The sequence below is a fragment of the Pristiophorus japonicus genome, chromosome X, assembly GCF_044704955.1.
Source record: "Pristiophorus japonicus isolate sPriJap1 chromosome X, sPriJap1.hap1, whole genome shotgun sequence".
In the NCBI taxonomy this organism is placed as follows: domain Eukaryota; kingdom Metazoa; phylum Chordata; class Chondrichthyes; family Pristiophoridae; genus Pristiophorus; species Pristiophorus japonicus.
The window spans coordinates 24,973,387-25,000,082 of NC_092010.1; the positions used below are offsets into that span (position 1 = coordinate 24,973,387).

Consider the following 26,696-nt stretch of genomic DNA (forward strand, 5'->3'; position numbering starts at 1 on the left):
TAAATAAAGGAGACTGTGAAGGTTTGAGGGCTGAGTTGGCTAAAGTGGACTTGGAAAATAGATTAAAGTGTGGGACGGTTGATGAACAGTGGTGTACATTTAAGGAGATATTTCACAACTCTCAAAAAAATAAATATTCCAGTGAGGAGGAAAGGGTGTAAGAGAAAAGATAGCCATCCATGGCTAACTAAAGAAATAAAAGACTATCCAATTTAAAAACAAGGGCATACACTAGTGGGAGGATAGAAGATTGGGAAGCTTTTAAAAGCCAGCAAAGAATGACTAAAAAAAATGATTAAGAAAGGGAAGATAGACAATGAAAGTAAACTAGCACAAAATATAAAAACAGATAGCAAGAGTTTCTATAGGTATATAAAAAGGAAAAGAGTGGCTGAAGTAAATGTTGGTCCCTTAGAGGACAAGACCGGGGGATTAGTGATGGGGAACATGGAGATGGCAGAAACTCTGAATAAATATTTTGTATCAGTCTTTGTTGCAAAGGGGATGGAGTATGAAAGCAGGGAAGTCTTGCTACAGCTACACAGGGCATTGGTGAAGCCACACCTGGAATACTGCGTGCAGTTTTGGTTTCCATATTTAAGAAAGGATATAGTTGCTTTGGAGGCAGTTCAGAGAATGTTCACTAGGTTGATTCCAGGGATGAGGAAGTTGACTTATGAGGAAAGGTTGAGTAGGTTGGGCCTCTACTCATTGGAATTCAGAAGAATGAGAGGTGATCTTATCAAAATGTGTAAGATTATGAGGGGGCTTGACAAGAGAGGATGTTTCCACTGATGGGGGAGACTAGAACTAGAGGGCATGATCTTAGAATAAGGGGCCGCCCATTTAAAACTCAGATGAGGAGAAATTTCTTCTCTGAGGGTTGTAAATCTGTGGAATTCGCTGCCTCAGAGAGCTGTGGAAGTTGGGACATTGAATAAATTTAAGACCGGAATAGACAGTTTCTTAAACAATAAGGGGTTATGGGGAGCGGGCAGGGAAGCGGAGCTGAGTCCTTGACCGGATCAGCCATGATCTTATTAAATGGCAGAGCAAGCTCGAGGGGCCATATGGCCTACTCCTGCTCCTATTTCTTATGTTCTTATGTTATTCACTGATTCTCACTTACCAACTGATCAGCTACAGTGTGTTTATTGTATGTGTGTTTGTTGTAATGAATGTAATGACTCAAGACTTGTTTCTGTAAACTGCCTCAGGTGCAAACCTGATCCAACTTTATTCGCGCCCAAAGTAGCCCGCGTGACATGGTACCCGCACTTATATACCAGTGACCGCGTACGCGCGTGTACAGCCGATTACCTCCGACAGTGGCGCCCCCTGGTGTCTGGTGACCCCAAGCATATGTGTTATTCAAATTTGTGCCTATTCAGTTGAGGGATGTCAATATTGGGAGAGCTTTTCCACTTGTGTGTGCCATTGACAGCATAAAGCACTCCCAGGTCAGGTATAGTTGTCATGTATTTGCTTCAAGGATTCTTTGCTTAAGAATTCATAGCAGCACATTGCTATTAAGAACTAGTTGGCTTATTAACAAAGGTTTAACAATCACACTACACATTACCAGTTCATCATTGCTGTGCATAAATTCCGTACATAAAAACAGTGACTACACGCAAAAGTAATTCATTATCTGTGAAGCGCTTTGGGACATCCTGAAGACATGCAAGTCTGTTATTTTTCCTCCTTTAACTACGGTAAGACTAATCGGCCAGCAATTTCCTGGTTTCTACCTTCCCTCTTTCTTGAACAGCGGTGCAACATTTGCCACGCTGTGTTCCCTTTGCAAATAATGAGTTTTCCCCCTCCATTTCAGTCTGATGTGCTGCACCAACCCGTGTTTGAGTTTATACACACGGAAGATCGTCACGAGTTTCATCGTCAGCTTCACTGGGCACGGAATCCAACGGCAGTACCCCAAAGTGACCTCGTGGGACAGGGTAAGAACAACACTGTTGATCTGGAGTGGCAGAGTCAGGAAAAGGTAACCATTAGAGATGTTTGTTTCTGTTGGACAAGACGCCAACCTGGATCTGTCAGACATGAAGTGTTTTTATAGTTACTAAGGGAGCCCTGTGGAGTGGTGCTCAACTGGAAAGCTGTGATTCTGCGTTGTTTATTTTACCTAGTGAGGCCCCCTGCTAAGACCTGTAGAAGCCAGAGGCCATTGATTTCCACCGCGATGTGCCAGGAAATAAATCAGGAATTAGAAGGCTTTTCCTTCTAAATGAAGACTTCTTGACGGAAAGTAGGTCTCTGCTGCAACAGCACCATCAAATGTGGGCTCATATCTATTGGCGAGTGCAGCCGGTGTCAGGCAAACCAATGTGTTTGCCATTCGCTGCATTTTTCCAACATGAAAGCAATTCGGAGTGAAGTTCATGTTTAAACCGTTTGAGCTGCAAAATCTATTCTTTCAGCCCTGCATTGGAATGTTGGTAATAGTGACTCAAGAGGCACCGTCCTTTGGAGCTTTTGACCTGCAGGATGGTAGAATGGGGTCCGTGCCGGTGATTTCCCGCCTGTGAGGTCCTCATCGCAGCTGCACTTTCAAGAGGCGACGCCAAGAAAGGTCAGGTGCCTCTCCGAGGGGAGGGCAAGAAAATGAGAGGAATATCTATCCCTGCCTGCCTTTAAGTGCAGATGGCTACAGGGTGCCAGCAACAGAGTCTTAACCAGGAGCCCAAAGAGGAAGAAGCGATGGTGAAGGGGGGGGTGGGGTGCTAGCTGGTAGAGAGAAAATAAAATCAGTGAGTCAACGATGCATGTAATCAGTCAAAGCCAAAACTCGCAGGGTGGGGGGGCGAAATTGGCCCATTTTATAGCCTCATTAGCACCTCCTAGTGGGGCGTAATGGCATTTTCGCCTGGGGGAGGAGGGTGCGACCCTTTCATGGACTAAGCTCCGCGCTAACGCCCCGGGGACAGCGCTCCACTTCCTTTGAGGGGCGTACGGCCCAATTCTGTGGCGGGGGCAGGACTTCCGGGCCGGGCGTAGGACGTCCTGGCGCCAGAAGGTTACCGCCCCCAATCGGGACGAATGGCAATGCTTGGGGCAGTTGGTAGCACTCCTGCCTCTGAGTCAGAAGGTTACGGTTCAAGACCCACACTAGGACTTGAGCATATAATCTAGGCTGATGTAGTGCAGTACCGAAGACGCGCTGCTTGGTGGAGCTGCCACTCTTCACACTACACCTCTGGCACAACTTAAAGATGAGCATGTCGTTCTGGTGTCCTGGCCAACATTCTGCCCTCAACAAACACCACCCAAAACAAATTAACCAGTTGGTCATTTGTCTCATTAATGTTTCTGGGATCTTGCTGAGCGCACAATGGCTGCTGTATTTACCTACATGGATTAAAATTGTGAAAAGGGAATTTTATGCCAGCAGAAAAATATATAGAAAAAATATATAGAAAACATTTTCTTTTAACTATTTATTAACCTGTAATACGGGTCTGTCCCTTAGGAGAAAGTTGGCCCAATGTATCAATTACCACTGGCAATCCTGAGCAGCTTCCACTGGAAAACCTATCCTTTCTGGAACGGAATTTTGTCTGCCGGTTTCGTTGCCTGTTGGACAACTCGGCTGGATTCCAGGTAATTTTCTGGTCAATGTTGACTGCGGCTAAAATGACGGATTAATCCTTACGTTCCAAATCCATCTGAATCAGGCTCTACCTCTCTAACCTAAAGCCCTTACTTGTAAATGGTCTAAATATTAAATGAGAGCGGTTAAGAATGAGAAGGTGGTAGATTTGACTGTAATAGCAAAACATAGGGGAGGCATATATTCATGAATGCACTGTCTACCCTTCGTAAAAACTTAAAACTGGAATACGCAGCATACAGACATCTATAAAGGAGTCATATTGTTACTGAGCTCCAACAACAACCACTTGTATTTATATAGTGCCTTTAATGTAGTGAAACGTCCCAAGGTGCTTCACAGGAGTATAATGAGATTTAAAAAATTGACACCGAGCCACATGAGATATTAGGACAGGTGACCAAAAGCTTGGTCAAAGGTAGGTTTTAAGGAGCATCTTAAAGGAGGAAAGAGAGTTAGAGGTTTAGGGAGGGAATTCCAGAGCTTAGGGCCTCAGCAACAGAAGGCACGGCCACCGATGGTTGAGCGATTATAATCAGGGATGCTCAAGGAGGCAGAATTAGAGGAGTGCGGACATCGCGGGGGTGATGGGGGGTTGTGGGGCTGGAGGAGATTACAGAGATAGGGAGGGGCGAGGCCATGGAGGGATTTGAAAACAAGGATGAGAATTTTGAAATCGAGGTGTTGCTTAACCGGGAGCTAATGTAGGTCAGTGAGCACAGGGGTGATGGGTGAGCGGGACTTGGTGCGAGTTAGGACACGGGGCAGCTGAGTTTTGGATCGCCTCTAGTTTACGTAGGGTAGAATGTGGGAGGCCAGCCAGGAGTGCGCTGGAATAGTCAAGTCTGGAGGTAACAAAGGCACGGATGAGGACTTCAGTAGCGGATGAGCTGAGACAAGGGCGGTGATGGGCGATGTTACGGAGGTGGAAAAGGCGGTCATAATTATGCCGCAGATGTGTGGTCGAAAGTTCATTTCAGGGTCAAATATGATGCCAAACTCACCATGACTCACCAAACAGGCATCCGCTCCTCTATAACCAACACAGTTCAGTCTACTGTTTTGAGGTTACATGACCATTGCACCTCCTTATAAGTTGTACCTGTACCAATCTTCTCCCCTGGCCATTCTTCACCAATAGCAACAAGTCTCTTGTGTTTGTTATCGTCGGGGAAAATGATGGAGACATGTTTGGGGAGGGAAGGGCAGGTGGAAGGTGGTTTGGTTTGAGTTATTATTCCCGTACATACCTCTGCCATTTGTGCAAATACCTCAAAAGAGGAGGGGGGAAATTGGTGCGAGTAAATATTCGTGCGTATTCAGCTGAGAGTTTGACCAGAGCCCCTCTTCATGGGGTTCTGATTGTAAGACACAGAGGGTTGACTCTGTTCCAGGCACCTCCTTGAAAAGCTCCCTCCAAAAGCAATAAAAGGCCTTTAATGTGGAACAACTATGACGCATTGGCATCTGTACAATTGTTTTTGGTGGTTAGCCAGAAGTAACGTTCCTTACTATTCAAATATTATCCTTGCATGTTGATTTGGTTACACAAAAGATAACTCCGCTTAAGTCAACAGACTAAGCAGGATTGAATTCCACTGGATTGTGCTGGACTCTTGCACTGACAGGCGACGTTGGCAAGACTGAATTACTCTTAGATGCCCTTGCAGCACCAAGTGAAAGCCACTCTTTGGTAGCGACTGCCCCCGTTGCCCTACAGGATCCACAACAGAGGTGCCTCACTTTGCCAACACCAGGACCAGTGAGGCAGAACAGACAGAACATGACATCTCTTGAATTATACATCTCCTGCAGCTACTTTAAAATAGAATCACAAAGGCAGCCGATGAAAGATTAACAACCTTGGAGCCGTGTTAACAGCTTAGAGATTTTATCTCCTCTTTTCAAAAACAGTGTGGCTTTTTAAAAGGATTTGAACTCTTCGCAGCTCAAAAATACACACGATGTAACGGCAACGAGAAAAGCCGTGTGTTTTGCAATTTAACTTGCATTCTCCAAATTGTATGAAATGCATGAAAGATGATGAGCTTCAGTGTTGATGTTCTGAGTGGGTTGGTCTCAGTAACGTCATCTTCTGTCCATCAGGGTGCTTTCCCCCTACCTCTTCATTTCGCTCACCTGAAGGCACTCACTCTTGCTGGAGTGTGGTTCCAGAGGCCATGGCTGCTCTCCAGCACCTCATTGGCCATTCTTCATGTGCAAGACCTGGCAGTGATCATCCGCAGGCTGTTTGACCACGTGAGGGATAGCACAGTCAAACCCATTTCTGGCCTTGCCCAACATGCGTGCACATTCTTGCAGGAGTCAATGGATAGTAAACAGGAGTCTTTGTTGATTCCACCCCCCTTTCCTTGACATGGATTACTGAGAACCGCTACAGCATCCCGACTTCCACCCTTGCTGCGATCAGGTAATTGAGCAGAGAATGGGGATTGAACCCGGCGCCTTCCTGGTCTGCCTGGCCTTGGGCTTACTTACCCATTGAGCCACCAGGGCAGTCCTTATTGGTGTTTTCTGTGCAACCACTAAATCTAGGGTTGAGGCAACCAACTGAAGTTTCAACATTCAATGATGATTCAATTCCGTGCACTTGACAGACCTCAGTCTGAACTGAACACTTGAGATATAGAGCAATAGAATTAAAATCATAAATTAAAACTGACTCTGCAGCAATGCAGGGGTCTGTGGGGCCGAAATTCAGGGTCTCAAAGAGACCCGTTAATGCCCGTTTGTGACAGTCATTCCGAAAAATCGAATGGCCGCCACTTTGGGGTCAACTGGCCGACCCGACCTAAATTCAGGTCGGGGATGTTTCGGCCTGGACCCCATCCCGACCAAGTGGTTGCACCGCCAATTTAAAACAATAAAAATACTTGCCTATCCATATTCAGCTCTATCCGTCGATTCCCCCGCCGCGCGATGCCCCTGGCAGGTTTTTCTGCCGATGCACCAGCTCCGCACTGAGTGCGGCCCGGCAGCGTGGCGGCCCTTAAAGAGGAGGGGCCATTGCCGCGGCCACAATGCAAACATTTTTGCCGGCCGACTTGCCGATCGGCCGGCAAAATACTGCCCCCGGGTTCGGCCGGGTCGCTTTTGGGTACCAGGCCGCTGGCCCGGCCGAAGCCCTCCCTGGTGGCCCAGTGGCCAAAGTTTAAAAATGCTTGAATCTCTCCCCTTTAACAGAGGGGAGAGAGCGTGGTGACGCACACGCGCTGTGACATCACCACGACTGAATCGTTGATTGACAGCGGGGGAAGCCCCGACCGACCCACTTTCAGCCAGTCAGCCTGGCTTTGAGTCGAAGGCCCGCCCCCATTATGACCCATATGGTCACTTTGAAAAAATGTCAAAGTCCTGAAAATGGATCGACTCACTGTACCAGGAGTTCCAGCGGGTGAGTACCCCTCCAAAACTCATCGGTGCGCCTGCTTTCTGGTGCACCTGAATTTCGAACTATGTATATCTACAGGTCTTAGCAAATTCATTCAGCACTTCTTCACACAAAATGTAGTCTGGCACTCTCTTTTCCCCCATAAAAAACTGTTGAGGCTGAGGGTCAATTGAAATTCTCAAAACTGAAATTGATAGATTTTTGTTAGGTGAGGGTATTGAGGGTTCCAGAACCAAGGCGGGTCGATGGAGTTAAGGTACAGATCAGCCGTGATCTCATTGGATGGCGGAGCAAGCTCGAGTAGCTGAATGGCCTACTCCTGCTCCTATGTTCCTCGTTCACACAGCAGCAAACTCTCTTGGTGAGTCCTCAAAAGGGGTTTTATTAGAAGAGCCTTATCCTCAGTGCTTGGAGAAGGACAGGTTCTTCCTGACAGTGGGAGGGGGTTGGGGGAAGAGGTGAATAGTGCTGATGTGAACGTGGATGACTATTCTGCACTTTTGTTTCATTATCTTTGGGGATCGGGGAGTATTATTGGAGATCAGGAAGCAGCTATGTAGTATTTTCCCTCAACATTAAATGGATGAAGTAGAATCTATAATTTAACCCCCGTGTAAACCTGACCCATTCCATATCGACATCCTATCAAGTAATTTGTGTTGGGATCGTTAAAATGTAATATATGCATAACGCACTCATCAAGTCACACTTGTTGGTAAAACTCGTGGGATAGAGATCCCCGTTTAGAAGATTGACCATTTGCCACGTTGAGTTTATCCCCAGAGTGGATAACATTGACTGCTGGCTTTTCTAGGAATTATCCCAAAGGATAATGTGGGATATTTGCACATTTACGTAAGTAAGTAGAATATATTTCAATATCTGAGAATGAAAAAATATCTGTATTCATGTGAGTGAAGAGAAACGGAATAGAAACTCTTCCCTACCCCCAGGGGGCTGACTAAAAGCAGGCAGCCCGAGAAACCTCCGCCTGCTCTCGCATAAATGACACTGTCATCATTTTTCATGAAATACTCACCCTAGATTTCAGGAGAGCATTTCCCCTTCTGCATCTTTCACGCAATGCTGTGTGCCATCTCCTGATTTTGGTCTCTTCTCTTCTGACACAAAGACCTGCTGACTCCTCCCCAAGGCTACGCTGAGTATTGATGACCTTTACCACAGGTCCATCTGCTGGGTGCCAACATCAGACAGAGACCAGTCTGAACATGGGTGCATGGGTCAGGTTCTTAAGCTGCCACGGCTGTGGTGGGGCAATCGTTGAGACCAAGATGGGCGGAGATGTGCCATGTTATTCCCCCATCCCTTTGCACATGCTCTGAATACAGGATCACCAGGAAGCTTGAATTTGAATTTTTAACTCTGGTTTTGTGCATATTAGAATATATACATGCAATTTAAAATTGCAACCACCCGCTGGAGCAGATGTGCTTAATTGAAAGGCCTGAGTGTATTTGTCTCTGAACAGGTCCTAAATATACAGGGCAGATTGAAGTTTCTTCACGGACAGAGCAAAACCGCTGAAGATGGCTCCCTGGCCCCAGCACAGTTTGCCCTGTTTGCTATAGCATCTCCGCTCCAAACTCCTTCCATTTTGGAAATCCGAACAAACAGCATGATCTTCAGAACCAAGCACAAGCTGGACTTCACACCTATGTCTTGTGACGCTAAGTAAGTATCAACCAACACAATAAGACCCTCGACCTATTGGTCCCAAGGTTTCTCAAGCGATGTTGCAGCAGCCCAGCCTTGCATTCATTTGCAGACTTATAGCAGGTGCTTTAGTTTTTTTTCTTCACTAATTTATTTCTTTCTCTCCTGAATTTCCCAGTCTCGCACATCTTCCCACTGAAAGGACAGGGATGCAAACTGGCTCTCACAGTTCCACCAGTACTTCTCCACAACTGAGAGAACTCCAGGAGGTGGGCAAGTGCAGGTTATGGTTCCTGACCTCTCTCCCAATATGCAAATACCTGGTCTCCACTCAGCCCCTCCCAAATCAGCATAGCTAATGTCAAAAGCTGACTGTGGGGAACTACCCCTCCACGGGCAGGATTCTTGAGCTCTGGGCTGTCCGTAGCATTTAAAATTAACGATAGCTGAACCAGCAGTCAAATTTATTACAAAAAATTCACACACCAGCATGAATGAAGCAAAACAATGTTAAACTTGAATGCAAACTAATTATTGACTTCAAAATAACAATGCTTTCTCGAATCACCGGCAACAACCCCAGATTATTCATTTCTTCACTTCCTTCGCTCGGGGCACTCAGATCAAGTGTTCTGCTGTCTTTCTCTCTCTCCTCTTTTATCTCTTTCCCCCCCCCCCCCCCTTTTCCCCCTCCCCCTCTCTTTCTCCCCCCCCCCCCCACTCTCTTTTGGACGCAAAAGGTCCCATGGCATTATTTTGAAGAAGAGCAGGTGAGTTCTCCCCGGTGTCCTGGTCAATATTTATCCCTCAACCAATATCACTAAAACAGATTATCTGGTCATCACATTGCTGTTTGTGGGAGCTTGCTGTGCGCAAATTGGCTGCCGCGTTTCCCACATTACAACAGTGACTACACTTTTAAAAAGTACTTCATTGGTTGTAAAGCGCTTTGGGACGTCCAGTGGTCGTGAAAGGCGCTATAGAAATTCCCTCCTTCCATCCATCCTTCCATCTTTTTTTTTAAAAACCCAGATTATCTGGTCATCACATTGCTGTTTGTTGGGAGCTTGCTGTGCGCAAATGGACTGCCGCGTTTTCTACATTACAACAGTGACTACTTATCAAAAAGTACTTCATTGGTTGTAACGCGCTTTGGGACGTCTGGTGGTCGCAAAAAGCGCTATAGAAATGCAAATCTTATTTTTTTTTCCTCTCTTGGTGCGCGCGCTCTCCTGCTCTCCTGAATCGTGCCACCGCTCACTCCTCAGTCATTGCCGTAGCTCAACCTTGATATTGACAATATATTTTCAAGATGCAATGTTCCCTGACCAAACAACAGTAAAACTCTTCGTGACCTGAGCCTGTGTTGACCAAACAACAAGACCTTTGGCCTTAAAAGGAGCACAGCTCCACCTTTGCAGCAGAACATGTCCTGTCCTTGTAAACAAATCATCACTCGAATTACCATCACAATCCAGACATCACACTTCAAGGTGTCACCTTTAGTACAGATGCAAAACTATCTGAAAGAAGAGAAAGTCAGTCATTTCATAATTGGTTCTTCTGACCTCGAGTGGAAAGGAATTGAACAGTGGTTTTTTTTTTTTTTAATTCGTAGCCAATCGTTCCAATTCTTTGTCAAATCACAAACGCCAGAGGTCACCTTGCACATGCCAAGGATCACTCTGCGCCAATGCTCTTAGCCAAAAGGCCTAGAGCCACTGCACCGTTCCTGGAAGTACTGCAATACCAGGTTCGTGCCATGGAGGTGGATGGGTCAGGTCCCCCACACACCTCCGTGGAGGTGGATGGGTCAAACCTCCCCACCCACCTCCTGTTTCCAAAAATGCAAGCATATACCTTCCTGACCAGGGAGAAACCACCCGGAGGTCATGGTGGCTGGTCAGAAACGGTACTACACTTGATCTTAGCCAAAAGGCCGAGAAGCGAGAATTGAACAGTGGTCTTAAAGGGACACACCAGATTAGCAATGAAACACCACGTTCCAGACCCCAGTCTACATGTCAGCAATACCATGGGAGATACGCTAGTGTGTCTGTATGTGTATTTACTAATAAACAAACCATTCATTTTGGTGATTTTATAAATTGCAATAATCTCAACCCTGGACACAAAATGAACCTGGTGATTGGGCGTCTCATAAAATATAATGATCTACAAAACATGCAAAAATATTTTGTATTGGTTTTATTTCTTTTAAAACCAGCTCTGTACCAAAGAGAATGAACTTGATTGCGTCAAATCTCGAAATAAAACATAACCACAAAAATAAAACTAACCCTTCTTGATTTAATAAATAAAAAAATCAAATACCACATTTTTGGTGATTTTACTTATTCCGTTATTTGCTAGGTCAATTGGCCGATAGTGATCTTGAACATGGACACTTCTCCTGCACTTCTAACTACACCACCATACAGTCTTTGCATTGCTTGCTTGAAAGAAGCTGAGAACATTGACTTGAAGATGAGTGTGGTGAACCATAGGCGGGATGTTTTAATTTTCCCCACTTGTTGAGAACAGAGCAGGGGCGGCATTAAAATGGAGGGGCTCCATTTCCCACACCGTTCCCTCCGCTGTCCAATATTAGCGCCGTTGGTTTTAGTGGCGGATGAGGTCCCCACTGGACTTGGGTGGGAGCCTCATTAATAAATGCCAATCGGAGTCCTATTATGTTCGGAGGGCCTGAGTGGGGAAACCGAGGTGGTTTTTCCGCTAGGCTGAAGCAGGTCAGCAGCTGGCGGGAAGGACAAAGAGGCCCTCCAGGTAAGGGAAAGCATTGCCTTTGTGCGGCCAGGAGTGCTTGTCTGGGCCCCACAAGGTAAGTCATGGCCTCTCCTGCCCCGGGCTCCCCCATTCCATCCCACAAGACCCTATCAAAACACCCACTTGCCTGGGAAACGGCTGGGCTGCCTAATTTTCACCTGCCAGCAGTCGCTTTGTGCCCTGTTTCTGCCTGTTCCAGGTGGGAAGTTGTCCGGCGGTATTTAAATGAGGCCCAGGAGTTAAAGTACCCGGGCCTGAAAATTTAGGCCAGCAAGTGCATTTCATGCTTATCTTGCACCTCGCCCACCCGAAATCCACCACGGGTTAAAATTGACCCAATAGCATCCTCCGTTTCATGTGCCCACTCTAGAGCCAAATCAGTCTTCAATCCAAGCCGTCAAGGCCACTCACTTGCAATGGCACATGAATCTGGCTCACTGCTCCGAAAGATGCACCAAATGTATGTTGGTGAAAAGTACTGCTCTCACTGTCCTTTATGGCTTGCAAGTAGGGAGAGGAGTGTGGGGGAGATGACCGTAAACTTACAGATTCAGCTACAAACTGAAGAAGGTCCCCTGCAGTCAGAATCGGGGGAAGTCATAACGGGGAACAAAGAAATGGCGGACCAATTGAACAAGTACTTTGGTTCGGTATTCACGGAGGAGGACACAAACAACCTTCCGGATATAAAAGGGGTCGGAGGGTCTAGTAAGGAGGAGGAACTGAGGGAAATCCTTATTAGTCGGGAAATTGTGTTGGGGAAATTGATGGGATTGAAGGCTGATAAATCCCCAGGGCCTGATGGACTGCATCCCAGAGTACTTAAGGAGGTGGCCTTGGAAATAGTGGATGCATTGACAGTCATTTTCCAACATTCCATTGACTCTGGATCAGTTCCTATGGAGTGGAGGGTAGCCAATGTAACCCCACTTTTTAAAAAAAGGAGGGAGAGAGAAAACAGGGAATTATAGACCGGTCAGCCTGACCTCAGTAGTGGGTAAAATGATGGAATCAATTATTAAGGATGTCATAGCAGCTCATTTGGAAAGAGGTGATATGATAGGTCCAAGTCAGCATGGATTTGTGAAAGGGAAATCATGCTTGACAAATCTTCTGGAATTTTTTGAGGATGTTTCCAGTAGAGTGGACAAGGGAGAACCAGTTGCTGTGTTATATTTGGACTTTCAGAAGGCTTTCGACAAGGTCCCACACAAGAGATTAATGTGCAAAGTTAAAGCACATGGGATTGGGGGTAGTGTGCTGACATGGATTGAGAACTGGTTGTCAGACAGGAAGCAAAGAGTAGGAGTAAATGGGGACTTTTCAGAATGGCAGGCAGTGACTAGTGGGGTACCGCAAGGTTCTGTGCTGGGGCTCCAGCTGTTTACACTGTATATTAATGATTTAGACGAGGGGATTAAATGTAGTATCTCCAAATTTGCGGATGACACTAAGTTGGGTGGCAGTGCGAGCTGCGAGGAGGATGCTATGAGGCTGCAGAGCGACTTGGATAGGTTAGGTGAGTGGGCAAATGCATGGCAGATGAAGTATAATGTGGATAAATGTGAGGTTATCCACTTTGGTGGTAAAAACAGAGAGACAGACTATTATCTGAATGGTGACAGATTAGGAAAAGGGGAGGTGCAACGAGACCTGGGTGTCATGGTACATCAGTCATTGAAGGTTGGCATGCAGGTACAGCAGGCGGTTAAGAAAGCAAATGGCATGTTGGCCTTCATAGCGAGGGGATTTGAGTACAGGGGCAGGGAGGTGTTGCTACAGTTGTACAGGGCCTTGGTGAGGCCACACCTGGAGTATTGTGTACAGTTTTGGTCTCCTAACCTGAGGAAGGACATTCTTGCTATTGAGGGAATGCAGCGAAGGTTCACCAGACTGATTCCCGGGATGGCGGGACTGACCTATCAAGAAAGACTGGATCAACTGGGCTTGTATTCACTGGAGTTCAGAAGAATGAGAGGGGACCTCATGGAAACGTTTAAAATTCTGACGGGGTTGGACAGGTTAGATGCAGGAAGAATGTTCCCAATGTTGGGGAAGTCCAGAACCAGGGGACACAGTCTAAGGATAAGGGGTAAGCCATTTAGGACCGAGATGAGGAGGAATTTCTTCACCCAGAGAGTGGTGAACCTGTGGAATTCTCTACCACAGAAAGTTGTTGAGGCCAATTCACGAAATATATTCAAAAAGGAGTTAGATGTAGTCCTTATTACTCGGGGGATCAAGGGGTATGGCAAGAAAGCAGGAATGGGGTACTGAAGTTGCATGTTCAGCCATGAACTCATTGAATGGCGGTGCAGGCTCGAAGGGCCGAATGGCCTACTCCTGCACCTATTTTCTATGTTTCTAAGAGTTCGGCTGTTAGAATGGTATTTTCTTGGCTTTTGACCAATTAAGTGAGACCTCATTCTGCGGCTCAAGCTCGGCTGAGATCGTTAAGTGGCATTCGATACTCTCCGTTGAAATGTTTTGTAATCCCCTTGTCTGCTCAAATTTCCAGTCAGGACCTATAAAAACGAATTGATCGACTAAACTGATTTCAATTGGAGTTTGGAACAGGACTTCTTTTCCATTTAGCCATTTGTCCCTAACCACAAATCCTATTCGTGGTTGTTTTCTTTTGACAGGGGGAAGGTTATTCTTGGTTATTCGGAGGCTGAGCTGTGTATGCAAGGGACAGGATACCAGTTCATTCATGCAGCGGACATGTTATATTGTGCTGAAAATCACGTGAGAAGTAAGTAATGAGAAATAATCTCTCCTTAGATCATTAACTGATGCATTTTAATATTTTTAATGTGGTTCAAGTCCTATTCCAGAGACTTGAGCACAAAAATCCAGGTCTGACACTCCGGTGCAGTGCTGAAGGAGTGCCGCCTTTCGGATGAGACGTTAAACCGAGGCCCTGTCTGCCTTCTCGGGTGGATGTAAAAGATCCCATAGCACTATTTCGAAGAGGAGCAGGGGAGTTATCCCCGGTGTTCTGACCAATATTTATCTCTCAATCAACGTAACAAAAACAGATGATCTGGTCATTATCACATTGCTGTTTGTGGGAGCTTGCTGTGCGCAAATTGGCTGCTGTGTTTCCCACATTACAATATTGACTACATGCCAAAAGTACTTCATTGGCTGTAAAGTGCTTTGGAATGTCCAGTGGTCATGAAAGGCGCTAGAGAAATGCAAATCTTTCTTTCAACGAATAGTACACAGTCAATTTTGAATGACAGAGGAGCAGTGTTAAGCTCTGGGTTTTTAAACACAAAATATTTTCTTGCGTTCCGTGGCATAGATCACTCCAGTAAGTCAGCACTTTCTCCCGATGACCAGGAGTGCGCCTTTACCTGCCCAATGCCCATGTGAATGTAATAAGCCCTGGGATTGAACAGGCAAGTTCAATTACATTTTTAACAGCAGCAGACTTTTGAAGAACTCTTGGTGAGAATATGGCCTTTTAAAAACAGACTTCCAAACTTTGCATCTTATTTTATCAGTTCCTAAACTAGAAAACCCAAATATAAAATTTAAGGAAATGCAGCTTTGATTTTTTGCTGAGATTCTTACAACTGTGACACAGTAGAGTTTATTTTAATAGTATTTACCTCCTGTAATGTTTGACTGACCAGGGGGGAGATTTGATGCATCTCATTGGATGCAGTTTTCGCTCCAATTATACAGTCTGAGCTCTCCATAGTTACCAGTTATCGCAGCAGCTGTTTCTCGCTCACCGCCGCTTTCTCCCGGCCCTACGCGCCGTCAATGGCGGCACGCACGGGCGTGCTTTGAGAGGGCAGTAAGAGGAGCGGCGAGATCCAAAGTCGATGAGCGTGTGTCAACTCACCGCTGCACTCCGACTGACGTCACGTTCCTGGTAATTAAAATACTTGCGGCCAAATGGTGGCCGCCACAGGACACGCCGGAAGCAAGGAGGCCGCCATTTTAGTCAACAAAACTGACCTTAACGGCCAGTGCTAAACTCCTCAATTTCTCGGCTTATCTCTCCAGGTTAGAGAGAGCTGCTAAACAAACATCCATAGGATGCTGAATACAAATAATGTTTGCTCGTCGGGATAATCTCTGGCATCTCTTGAAGCTTGAGACCTGTGATTATAGGATACTCACATCTATCTGGACAGTAATCAGCGATCTCGCTGGATAGGATGACACCGTGCTCAACATATATTAGCATATTAAACCTCCTTGTGTTTCATGGTAGTAACATATAGAGGCTGTGTCTCTATTCTTGCACAAATGTCTATCAGACAGGAGGCATTCTAACTGAACTGGAGTTTAACCTGAAGGCATGTTAACAAGAGAGGAAAATAAAATAATACACCATAGACAAAAATGCTGCAAACTATTTACTGTTCCAGTTGTTGGTTCTGGTAAATAAAGGTGGAATTTTCACCCATTCAGTACAGTTAGAGGACCCAATTTCTCATTTGGCCCAAGGTGCCCTATAATTTGACACTAATTGGACGTTTCCTTCAGAGAGGCCATTAGGAGGACTGCACTCGATGGCCCGAATGGCCTTCGGTGCTGTATCTGTGATTCTATCATTATCAGTTGCATCAGACGTGTGTTTCTGAGCTTGGAGGGGGGACCCATTTTTAAGGCAGAATAGAAGAAGCTCCACATAATGTCAGAATGGACTTTGGCTAACTTGGGAAATCTTGATAATGACACTGTGCAAATGGTGGAAAATATTCAATTTCTCACTTTATTGAGCACACCATTCACCTGAAAAGAAACTTTTCAAAAATTCATGTTGTTCCACTTCAAAAACTCCCAAGTAGAGCCATAGTCAGTGGGGGAATAGTCCACTTTCCTAATGTAGGCTGCGCCACTGTTGGTGGTCGTCATAAATGTAAATGTAAGAGACTGCATGGAGTCAAGTCGTTATGTGGTAATTCTGGAGGGACAATGATGAAAAGAGGGTATATATTTAAAAAAAAAATGTCTACTATTATGTGTTATAGTGGTGAAAACAGGAGAAAGTGGGCTCACTGTCTTTCGGCTCCTAACAAAGGAGAAACGATGGACTTGGGTTCAGGCCAATGCTCGTCTAGTCTACAAGAACGGAAGACCCGATTACATTATAGCAACACAAAGACCTCTGATGTGAGTAGATTGCATTTTTTCAACCAGGGGTGATTTATCTCTGAATTTATCGCTGAATCGATACTGTTGTCACTTGAAACAAATATGGTGTGTGATATATTGAACATGATGAAAATCCTCGGTTTATATGCTGCAACAAATAACCTTGCGTTACCTGAAATTACCTGAACATGTGATGTAATCTCGACTTGTTTACCTGCATTGCTGCCTCCCTATCTTAGATAGTCAACCCGATGTTGGGGAAGTCCAGAACCAGGGGTCACAGTCTAAGGATAAGGGGTAAGCCATTTAGGACCGAGATGAGGAGAAACTTCTTCACTCAGAGTTATGAACCTGTGGAATTCTCTACCACAAAGTTGTTGAGGCCAGTTTGTTAGATATATTCAAAAGGGAGTTAGATGTGGCCCTTACGGCTAAAGGGATCCAGGGGTATGGAGAGAAAGCAGGAATGGGGTACTAAAGTTGCATGATCAGCCATGATCATATTGAGTGGTGGTGCAGGCTTGAAGGGCCAAATGGCCTACTCCTGCACCTATTTTCTATGTTGGCAAAACTCGGCAATTACCGCAGAAGATTATTACTCAAACTCCAAATGTTTAACACTGGTGACAAGACATAAGAATCTACATGATAGGGAGGGAGTTGTAATGAGTGACATTGTGGGTTAGAATACTATCACTCTAGCCACGAGACTTTGGTTTAAATCCAGACCAGACTGACCACACAAAAATCTCCTTGTTGTACAATGTAAGGAGGGTTCTAAGTGAAATTAGTTTGTTTATAACCCTGCTTATTGCTATAACTCCACAAAACCACCACGAATTTGGCACTGATTAGCACTAAGAAAAGGGCGAAAGAATGCTAGGAATCAGCCTGAAAATAGATGAGTCACAATGCCATTTAATGAAGTGGATGCAGTCCAGTGGAATCCTCTTCACTTGTGTAGTCCCATCACATCCCCTTCAGTATTTTCGCTGCTGAGACTGAGGATGTGCAAGGCTTCACAAGGTAGCTCCATAAATGGGAATGTTGTTTAGAAAGTATTTGAACTTGGATTCCAGGAATGTGGAGTTCTCTACCACAGAAAGTTGTTGAGGCCAGTTCGTTAGATATATTCAAAAGGGAGTTAGATGTGGCCCTTACGACTAAAGGGATCAGGGAGTATGCAGTGAAAGCAGGAATGGGGTACTAAAGTTGCATGATCAGCCATGATCATATTGAATGGTGGTGCAGGCTCGAAGGGCCGAATGGCCTACTCCGGCACCTATTTTCTATGTTTCTATAAAAGGCATGTTGTATTCAACAGTGCTTCTTGTGGAATTGTTGCCACTGTAATTTTGAACCATCGACTCTGTGTGTGAGTGGCGGGGAGGGGTGTAAGCAGAGAGGGAGGGGTGTGCGGTAGTGGGGAAGGGTGAGGTGTAAGCGGGGAGTGCAAGAGAAGTGATGTCTACATTAAAGAATTCATGGTACAAAATGATTGTATCTCAACACATCACTAATGGCCATTCTCCGAAATGTTACTGCCCTTCATGTTGCTTACTAGGGAGCAGTTAGGAGAATGTTTTTTGATGCAGAGAGTTGTTGGTAAATGGAATGCCCTACCAGCAATAGTGGGGGAAGCAGACTCCATAATATCTGTTAAAAGTCAAGTGGATTGAAAGAGAGAAACTTAAAAGGATATGGGGAAAGGATGGGGAAATCTGATTAAGTGGATAGGTCCATGAGAGCCAGCATGGGGTTGATTGGCTGAATGGCCTCCTTCTGTGCAGGAAAACTCAATGATCCTCTGTTTCTGCATCTGCACTGTTCCCCCACGATGATTTTATAAATTGATGTATCATTTGAGATATCTGCAGAAAGCAGGAGGGTATTAAAACACACACGTGGCAGTATGAATAAAGGTACACATAGTTAAGATTTTAATCTTGCATGCCAATATGGTTTGAATAAAGAGAAATTAAGGGGGTAAAAAGTTCATCTCGAATGGGGGCCTAAAACGGGCGATATCAGATCAGCTGCTCCTTATATACCCCACCTGCTATTCAGTCCCGTTCGCTTTAGTGGAATGGAATACATCCCTGATGAAATGCATCCCAGGGTATTAAAAGAGATGGCGGAAGTTATAGCAGATGCATTCGTTATAATCTACCAAAATTCTCTGGACTCTGGGGAGGTACCAGCGGATTGGAAAGCAGCTAATGTAACGTCTCTGTTTAAAAAAGGGGGCAGACAAAAGGCAGGTAACTCTAGGCCGGTTAGTTTAACATCTGTAGTGGGGAAAATGCTTGAAGCTATCATTAAGGAAGAAATAGCAGGACATCTAGATAAGAATAGTGCAATCAAGCAGACGCAGCATGGATTCATGAAGAGGAAATCATGTTTAACTAATTTACTGGAATTCTTTGAGGATATAACGAGCATGGTGGATAGAGGTGTACCGATGGATGTGGTGTATTTAGATTTCCAAAAGGCAATCGATAAGGTGCCACACAAAAGGTTACTGCAGAAGATGGTACGCGGAGTCAGAGGAAATGTATTAGCATGGATAGAGAATTGGCTGGCGAACAGAAAGCAGAGAGTCGGGATAAATGGGTCCTTTTCGGGTTGGAAATCGGTGGTTAGTGGTGTGCCACAGGGATTGGTGCTGGGACCACAACTGTTTACAATATACATAGATGACCTGGAAGAGGGGACAGAGCGTAGTGTAACAAAATTTGCAGATGACACAAAGATTAGTGGGAAAGCGGGTTGTGTAGAGGACACAGAGAGGCTGCAAAGAGATTTGGATAGGTTAAGCGAATGGGCGAAGGTTTGGCAGATGGAATACAATGTCGGAAAGTGTGAGGTCATCCACCTTGGAAAAAAAAACAGTAAAAGGGAATATTATTTGAATGGGGAGAAATTACAACATGCTGCGGTGCAGAGGGACCTGGGGGTCCTTGTGCATGAATCCCAAAAAAAAAGTTAGTTTGCAGGTGCAGCAGGTAATCAGGAAGGCGAATGGAATGTTGGCCTTCGTTGCGAGAGGGATGGAGTACAAAAGCAGGGAGGTCCTGCTGCAACTGTATAGGGTATTGGTAAGGCCGCACCTGGAGTACTGCGTGCAGTTTTGGTCACCTTACTTAAGGAAGGATATACTGGCTTTGGAGGAGGTACAGAGATGATTCACTAGGCTGATTCCGGAGATGAGAGGGTTACCTTATGATGATAGATTGAGTAGACTGGGTCTTTACTCCTTGGAGTTCAGAAGGATGAGGGGTGATCTTCTAGAAACATTTAAAATCATGAAAGGGATAGACAAGATAGAGGCAGAGAGGTTGTTTCCACTGGTAGGGGAGACTAGAACTAGGGGGCACAGCCTCAAAATACGGGGGAGCCAATTTAAAACCGAGTTGAGAAGGAATTTCTTCTCCCAGAGGGTTGTGAATCTGTGGAATTCTCTGCCCAAGGAAGCAGTTGAGGCTAGCTCATTGAATGTTTTCAAGTCAAAGATAGATAGATTTTTAACCAATAAGGGAATTAAGGGTTACGGGGAGCGGGCGGGTAAGTGGAGCTGAGTCCACGGCCAGATCAGCCATGATCTTATTGAATGGCGGAGCAGGCTCGAGGGGCTAGATGGCCTACTCCTGTTCCTAATTCTTATGTTCTTATGTAATATCGGGCGGGGCGTATAACAGGCGGCCCTTGCAATTCCACCCGTTTTGCATTACCGCCCAATATCTTTAAAGCAGTCTTTTACATTGTCTCATACTTATGGAAAATGTGAAAAAAGTAATTTCTTAATTCATAGTGATGATGAAGGGGAAGAGTACCTCAGCAAACGCTCCTTGCATCTTCCGTTTACATACTCTACTGGAGAAGCTGTTCTTTATGAGACTGGCACCTTTGCTCCAGGACTTCCAGATCTTCACCAGGTGAAGCGAAAGGATGGAAAAGCCAAGAAGAGCACCGGAAAGTTTAAACACAGGGAGAAGAGCGAGCGCATTGACCCCAATTCCTTGTTGGGAGCCATGATGAAGCAGGATGAATCTGTGTACGTCAGCCACGCAGCTACAGAACCCAAGTGCTCCTTCAATGCTGGTTTCTTTAATGAAATTGGTAAAAATGACGTTAAGAGTAGAATGGAAGGCATTGGTCCAGTGTCTCTTGGAGAACAAAAAACCTCCTATCAAGATGATGGTCTCTTGGCTACTTTGGAAAACCTCTCTGAAAACAGCCGACACAACCAAGTCAGTGTTGAGATACAAAGCACATTACAGGACCTAGGTGTTGAGATGAAAGATCTCGAACTGCTCCTCCTTGATGAGAGGCTCATGCAAGTTAAAATAGACCCTAATTATGCTCCTTCTCTGACCGACTTTTTAACAAACCATGAAATTTTATCTTATGTTCATGACTCTTTGATAAAGAGTAGCGATGGCTTAGATGCTGTAGAGGAACAGGCAAGTTCTGCTACTGCAAGTAAATACCCAGTGCATGGTCAGCAGTATCTACAACCAAGATGCAGTCCGATACAACAGCATCAAACACCGTTCCAGCAAGTTGACCCAATACAAAAATCTCTGCTCAGTTCACAGGTGTACATGGACAATGAGGGGCATTGCAGTGGGCACCAAATATATGGCAGTAATCAACCAGACCAAAGCAGGCAGCAGCTTCCACAGGCAGTGCCCACTGGGCAATGTAATTTGCAGTTGCAGGAAATGGGCGTGCAGCAACAACAGAATAACATGCAAGGGTCTGTCCAAAATACGCAGCAGCCAATGTGCATTGCTTCCGATCCGTTTTGTAATCTACAAATGCAAGCCAACAGAATGGGCCACAATATCCAACAACAGGACCAAAACCTCCAGCGCTTGCATTTCTTCGAACACAATGTGCAACATCTCTGTAAAAGCCCATATGAACAACATACACAGTCCCTTCAGTCGCATGATGCGTGTCACCCAGCAGTTAATGTGCAGCAGCAACTGTGCAGTGTACCAAACCACCAGCAGTACTGCTCTCCTGATTCGATGCAACAGTGTCACGCTAACCAATGTCAACGTCAAAGCAATCGTCAAGGGTTGCAACATTGCATACAAGAAGGAGGAGAAAATGTGCAACAGCAGCAGAATCAAACTATCCAGTGGTGGCCCCAGAGTGTGGAAGAGACCCAGAGACAGGAGTGTTGTAATGTGCCGCAGTGGCCAAAACTGGGGGCAAATATGACGGATCACGAAAGTGTCAAATACTACCAGATCGCTGCGGTGATGGGACATCCAAAAGACAAAGCTGGCAATTTGCAGGTGACCTGGCCTGAGAGCCAACAAGGCACAGACACCAACCATCAACAGAAAAATTGTGTGTGGTTTACCCATGAAAATTGCCCATTTAATTCTTATGGCCCAGAACAACCTGTGAATATTTCTCGTGACCAAACCGCTGCAACTCATGAATGGCAAATGATCAACCCTATTGAAACTACATTTGCCAATTATAACAGCCACAGGGTTGTAATGGACAACACCACATACCCTAGTGGGAGCGAAGATGATATTGCTGTTCCTTCATCTTCATCCTGTATTAGTGCTGAATCTTTCTTACAAATGATGACAGAAGACCAACCAACAAATGATATTATTGACATATTATCTGCGCCAGCATTTCAAAATGAGGTAAGCAAAGATATTTTAGGAAAGCTTTTAAATAAATCTTTTGATTATCTGCTATTTGTCTATATTTTGATTATCAGCTCCAGTGGGCAGCACACTCGCCTCTGAGTCAGAAGGTTGTGGGTTCGAGTCCCACTCCAGGGTTTGAACACACAAACCTAAGCTGACACTTCAGTGCCGTGCTGAGGGAGTGCTACACTGTCAGAGGTGCCATCTTTCAGATGAGACGTTAAACCATCTGCTCTCTCAGGTGGACGTAAAAGATCCCATGGCACTATTTTGAAGAAGAGCAGGGGAGTTAACCCTGGTGTCCTGGTCAATATTTAATTAACAGTCAATCAACATAACAAAAACAAATTATCTGGTCATTATCACGTTGTTGTTTGTGGGAGCTTGCTCTGCACAAATTGGCTGCTGTGTTTCCCACATTACAACAGTGACTACACTTCAAAAGTACTTCATTGCCTGTAAAGCGCTTTGAGACATCCGGCGGTCATGTCTTTTTAAAAAAAAAACATTTTTTAAATCCTATGTGTGTTTAAAAAAGACTTGCATTTATACAGTGCCTTTCTTACTTTTAGGAATCCCAAAACATTTCACATCCAATGAATTTGTTTTGAAGCGCAATTACAGTTGTTTTGTAGGCAAAACACAGTAGCCAATTTGTGCACAGCAAGCTCCCACAAGCAGCATAGAGATGAATTATCAGTTAATCTGTTTTGATAGTTTTGGTTGGAGGGCTGAATTTTGGACACGTAGAAAACTCCCTGCTCTTCTTCGAAAATGTGCCATGCAATCTTTCATGTCCACCTGAACAGGCAGGAAGGGCCTCTGTTTGAGGTTGCATCTGAAAGATGACACTTCTTACAATGCAGCACTGATGTGTCAGCTAAGATTATGTGCTCTGGAGTGGGGCTTGAATCCACAACTTCCTGACTCGGAGGCGAGAGTGCTGCCACTGAGACAAGTTGATACCTTTATGTGCCTGTGCGCCCAGCCACCCAGTTACATTAAGAGGTATCTCACTCGTTTTATTATTTTGTACTTATAAGAAGTATTTGCTATGCAGTAGTTCTGCTGGCTAACATTTCCTGAGACAGCAAAATAACATGTATGTGTGTAAGATGGTGAAATTGTGGTCTAAAGTTATATGTGAACTTACAAAATAGAGCATTTTAAATTTGTGATACAGGTGCATTCAAAACCAGACTGGACTGTAGCTGAGATCAATATGATTGTGTATATATATATATATGTACAGTCAATAATCACACGATAATTTGATATAGGCAAATATATTCAAGGTATACTTTTTAAATTTATCAATACTGCTTTGCATATAAATGTTGCTATAACCATGCCCTTACCTGCCCCAGATTATTGTCTATAACCAACTTTCTACAGGCGTTTGTATCTTCTGGTCCGCCTGTCAGTCTTTGACGAGTTATCTGACTAATTTTCCTTAATGCCTCTTGGGCTATCAATAAGCTTATTAACCTTCGAAGATTATCAACAAAGCCTTCAGATGTTCAAAGGTCCAAAGATTTTGTATGTCATTCAAAGCTTGGCACATGTGTATGTGCACATGATGTATTTCACTGTCCCTCTTACCATTCACATTCTTGGACATAATGTCATATCATCAAGGTCAGGGTGTTCCACATCTAAAGATATATAATTATCCAGAAGAAAGGACACCTTTCAAGAACGATAAATGATAGAATGTTTTTTGTGGTGGTGGGTAAGCTACAATTGGTCTCGGTGTCCCCGGGTTTTTGGTAGGGGGGGTGTGATGGGGTTCAGTCTGGGGCCCACCTCCCGAGCTGTGACCAGGATTTCCTTGCAGGAAAGTCATTGTGTGTGGGCAGTGCATGGAAAAAGATCAGGATCAGATGCAATGCTGCCTCTCATAGAAAAATAGCCTGCTGGCACTCGCTGCTTAAGCCTCACATGTGATGACTCCCCCACTTGTAAAGGATACTGGAGATAACCAGCACCCATGGGACTTTATCTCAGCATGAAAAGAAAGACTCTGTACGATAGTAACATAACCACTGCACTATCGTGGTTATGTTACTGAACTAGTAATCCAGAGGCCTTGGATTAATAATAATCCCATCATGGCAATTTGGGAATTTGAAAATGTCACCTGGAAATAAAATCTGGTATCAGTAGGAACAGAGGGAAGCCATTCAGCCCCTTGAGCTTTCAATTAGATCATGACTGATCTATACCTCAACTCTATTTACCTGCCTTTGCTCCACATGCCTTGATATGCTTATCTAACAAAAATCTACTCATCACAGTCTTGAAAGCTTCAATTGTCCTAACATCCACAGCCTTTTGAGGGAGAAAGTTCCCCATTTCTCCGACCCTTTGTGTGGAAAAAGTGCTGCTTGATTTCCCTCCTAAACGGCCTGGCTCTAACTTTAAGATTATGTCCCCTCGTTCTTGATTCCCCCACCAGAGGAAATAGTTTCTCCTTATCTACCCTACTGAATCCTTTTATCGTTTTAAACACTTCGATCAGATCACCCCTCAACCTTCTGTACTCACAGAAATACAAGCCAACTTTATTCATAATAAATGATGTCCTCAGAATTGAACCCTCTAAGCCCTGGAATCAGTCTGGTGAATCTGTGCTGCGCTCCAAGACCAATATAACCTTCCCGAGGGGCAGTGCCCAGAACTGAACACAGTGTCCAGACAGGGTCTGACCAGAGCTTCGTACAACTGAAGCATCCCTTCCTCTTCTTTGTATTCCAGCCACCTCGAGATAAGGCCAACGTTCCGTTAGCTTTTTTGGTTACTTTTTGTACCTGTCCACTAGCTGTTAGTGATTTGTGTACATGGGCTCCCAAATCTCTTTGCTCCTCCACAGTTTCTAGATTCTCAACATTTAGAAAATACTCCGATTTACCTCGCACCGTGGCCACATTAAACTCCATTTTGCCATAGTTTTACCCACTCATTTAATCCGCCTATGTCACTTTGTAACTTCCTGTTCCCATCTGCACTACTTGCTGTCCCTCCTAACTTAATGTCATCTGCAAACTTGAATATGCAACTTCATTCATTCCTTCATCCAAGTCATTTAATAAATATGGTAAAAAGTTTCATAGAATGATACGGCACAGAAGGAGGCCATTTGACCCATTGTGCCTGGGCCGACTCTTTGAAAGAGTTATCCATTTAGTCTGCTGTTTTGTAGGCAAATGTGGCAGCTACATACAGCAAGGTTCCCCCAGACAGCAATGAGATAAATTACCAATTATATTTGTTTTTTGGTGGTGTTGGTTGAATAGTACCATGAGATCTTTTACATCCACCTGAACAGGCCGACATCTCAGTTTAACATCTCAGCCGAAAGTCAGCAGCTCTGACAGTGCAGCACTCCCTCACTACTGCACGGAAGTGTCAGCCTACACTATGTACAGAACTCTCTGGTGTGAAGCTTGAACCCACAACCTTTGGATTCTGGCCACAGTGGGACCACTGAGTCAAGCTGCAAATTGATGGAATGGAAACATTGAATTGGGGAGGGTCAATCACATCATCCACCCAATCTTTCATTCCTTCATTTCTTTTTTTTTCTCCTCTTGCTTTCCCTTTCTTTGACTTTTATAAACACCAGCAACATTCTCCTTGAAGTTTATCCAAAATTATCCATCCTTTCACTTGACATTTTTCACTTATCTTATTTTTTGAGTTTTGCTTTTCTTTCTTCCCTTTGTTCTTTCTCGTTCTCTCTCTCTCTCTCTCTCTCTCTCTCTCTCTCTCTCTCTCTCCTCTCTCTCGGTATTAGGACTCACACCTGTGTTTTTTTTTCAGAATTTGCCATGAAGGAATGCAAAGCATTCAAATGCCTCCGAACAGTGAAGAGTTGGTTATTCCATCCAACTCGACATCCAACTGGACCAGAGGTTGGCTTGTACCCAGGATGAGGAAAATTATGTACTTGTGCAAAAGCTTTGTAAAAGGATGAATTTTCAATATATATATTGTCATATTGTTGTCACACAATGGGGAAGGGCAGAGCTGGAAAGGGAAATTTCCTTTAATATAGAAAGGAAAGAACGTGCATTTTTTCGGCCTCAGGACATCCCAAAGCACTTTACAGCCAATTAAGTATTTTTGAGGTGTGGTCACTGTTGTAATGTAGGAAACGCGGCAGCCAATATGTGCACAGCAAGCTCCCACCAGACAGCAATGTGATCAGATCATCTGTTAGTTGAGGGATAAATATTAGCCAGACCTCCCGCCCCCCCCCCCCCACTCTAAATAGTGCCAAGGAACCTTTTACATCCAACTGAGAGGGCAGACAGGGTCTTAGTTTCACGCCTCATCCAAAAGGTGGCCGTGCAGTACTCCCTCAGTACTGCACTTTTTTGGTGCTCAA

At 44.7% G+C, this 26,696-nt stretch overlaps 1 protein-coding gene and 1 pseudogene across 1 annotated transcript in view; one reads left to right on the forward strand and one right to left on the reverse strand.

The window, feature by feature from the left end:
- The window catches only part of LOC139240877 (uncharacterized), a 184,511-nt gene extending 158,097 nt beyond the window's left edge, over positions 1 to 26,414 (forward strand). Inside the window, exons 16-22 of the mRNA XM_070869384.1 lie at positions 1,835 to 1,958; positions 3,488 to 3,618; positions 8,530 to 8,732; positions 14,147 to 14,256; positions 16,499 to 16,640; positions 20,434 to 22,300; positions 26,129 to 26,414. Coding sequence (XP_070725485.1) covers positions 1,835 to 1,958; positions 3,488 to 3,618; positions 8,530 to 8,732; positions 14,147 to 14,256; positions 16,499 to 16,640; positions 20,434 to 22,300; positions 26,129 to 26,140 — 2,589 coding nt within the window. The 3' untranslated portion in view covers positions 26,141 to 26,414. The remainder of the gene's footprint in view (positions 1 to 1,834; positions 1,959 to 3,487; positions 3,619 to 8,529; positions 8,733 to 14,146; positions 14,257 to 16,498; positions 16,641 to 20,433; positions 22,301 to 26,128) is intronic.
- LOC139241041 (U2 spliceosomal RNA) lies at positions 10,431 to 10,665 on the reverse strand (annotated as a pseudogene).
- Positions 26,415 to 26,696: the final 282 nt, after the last annotated feature.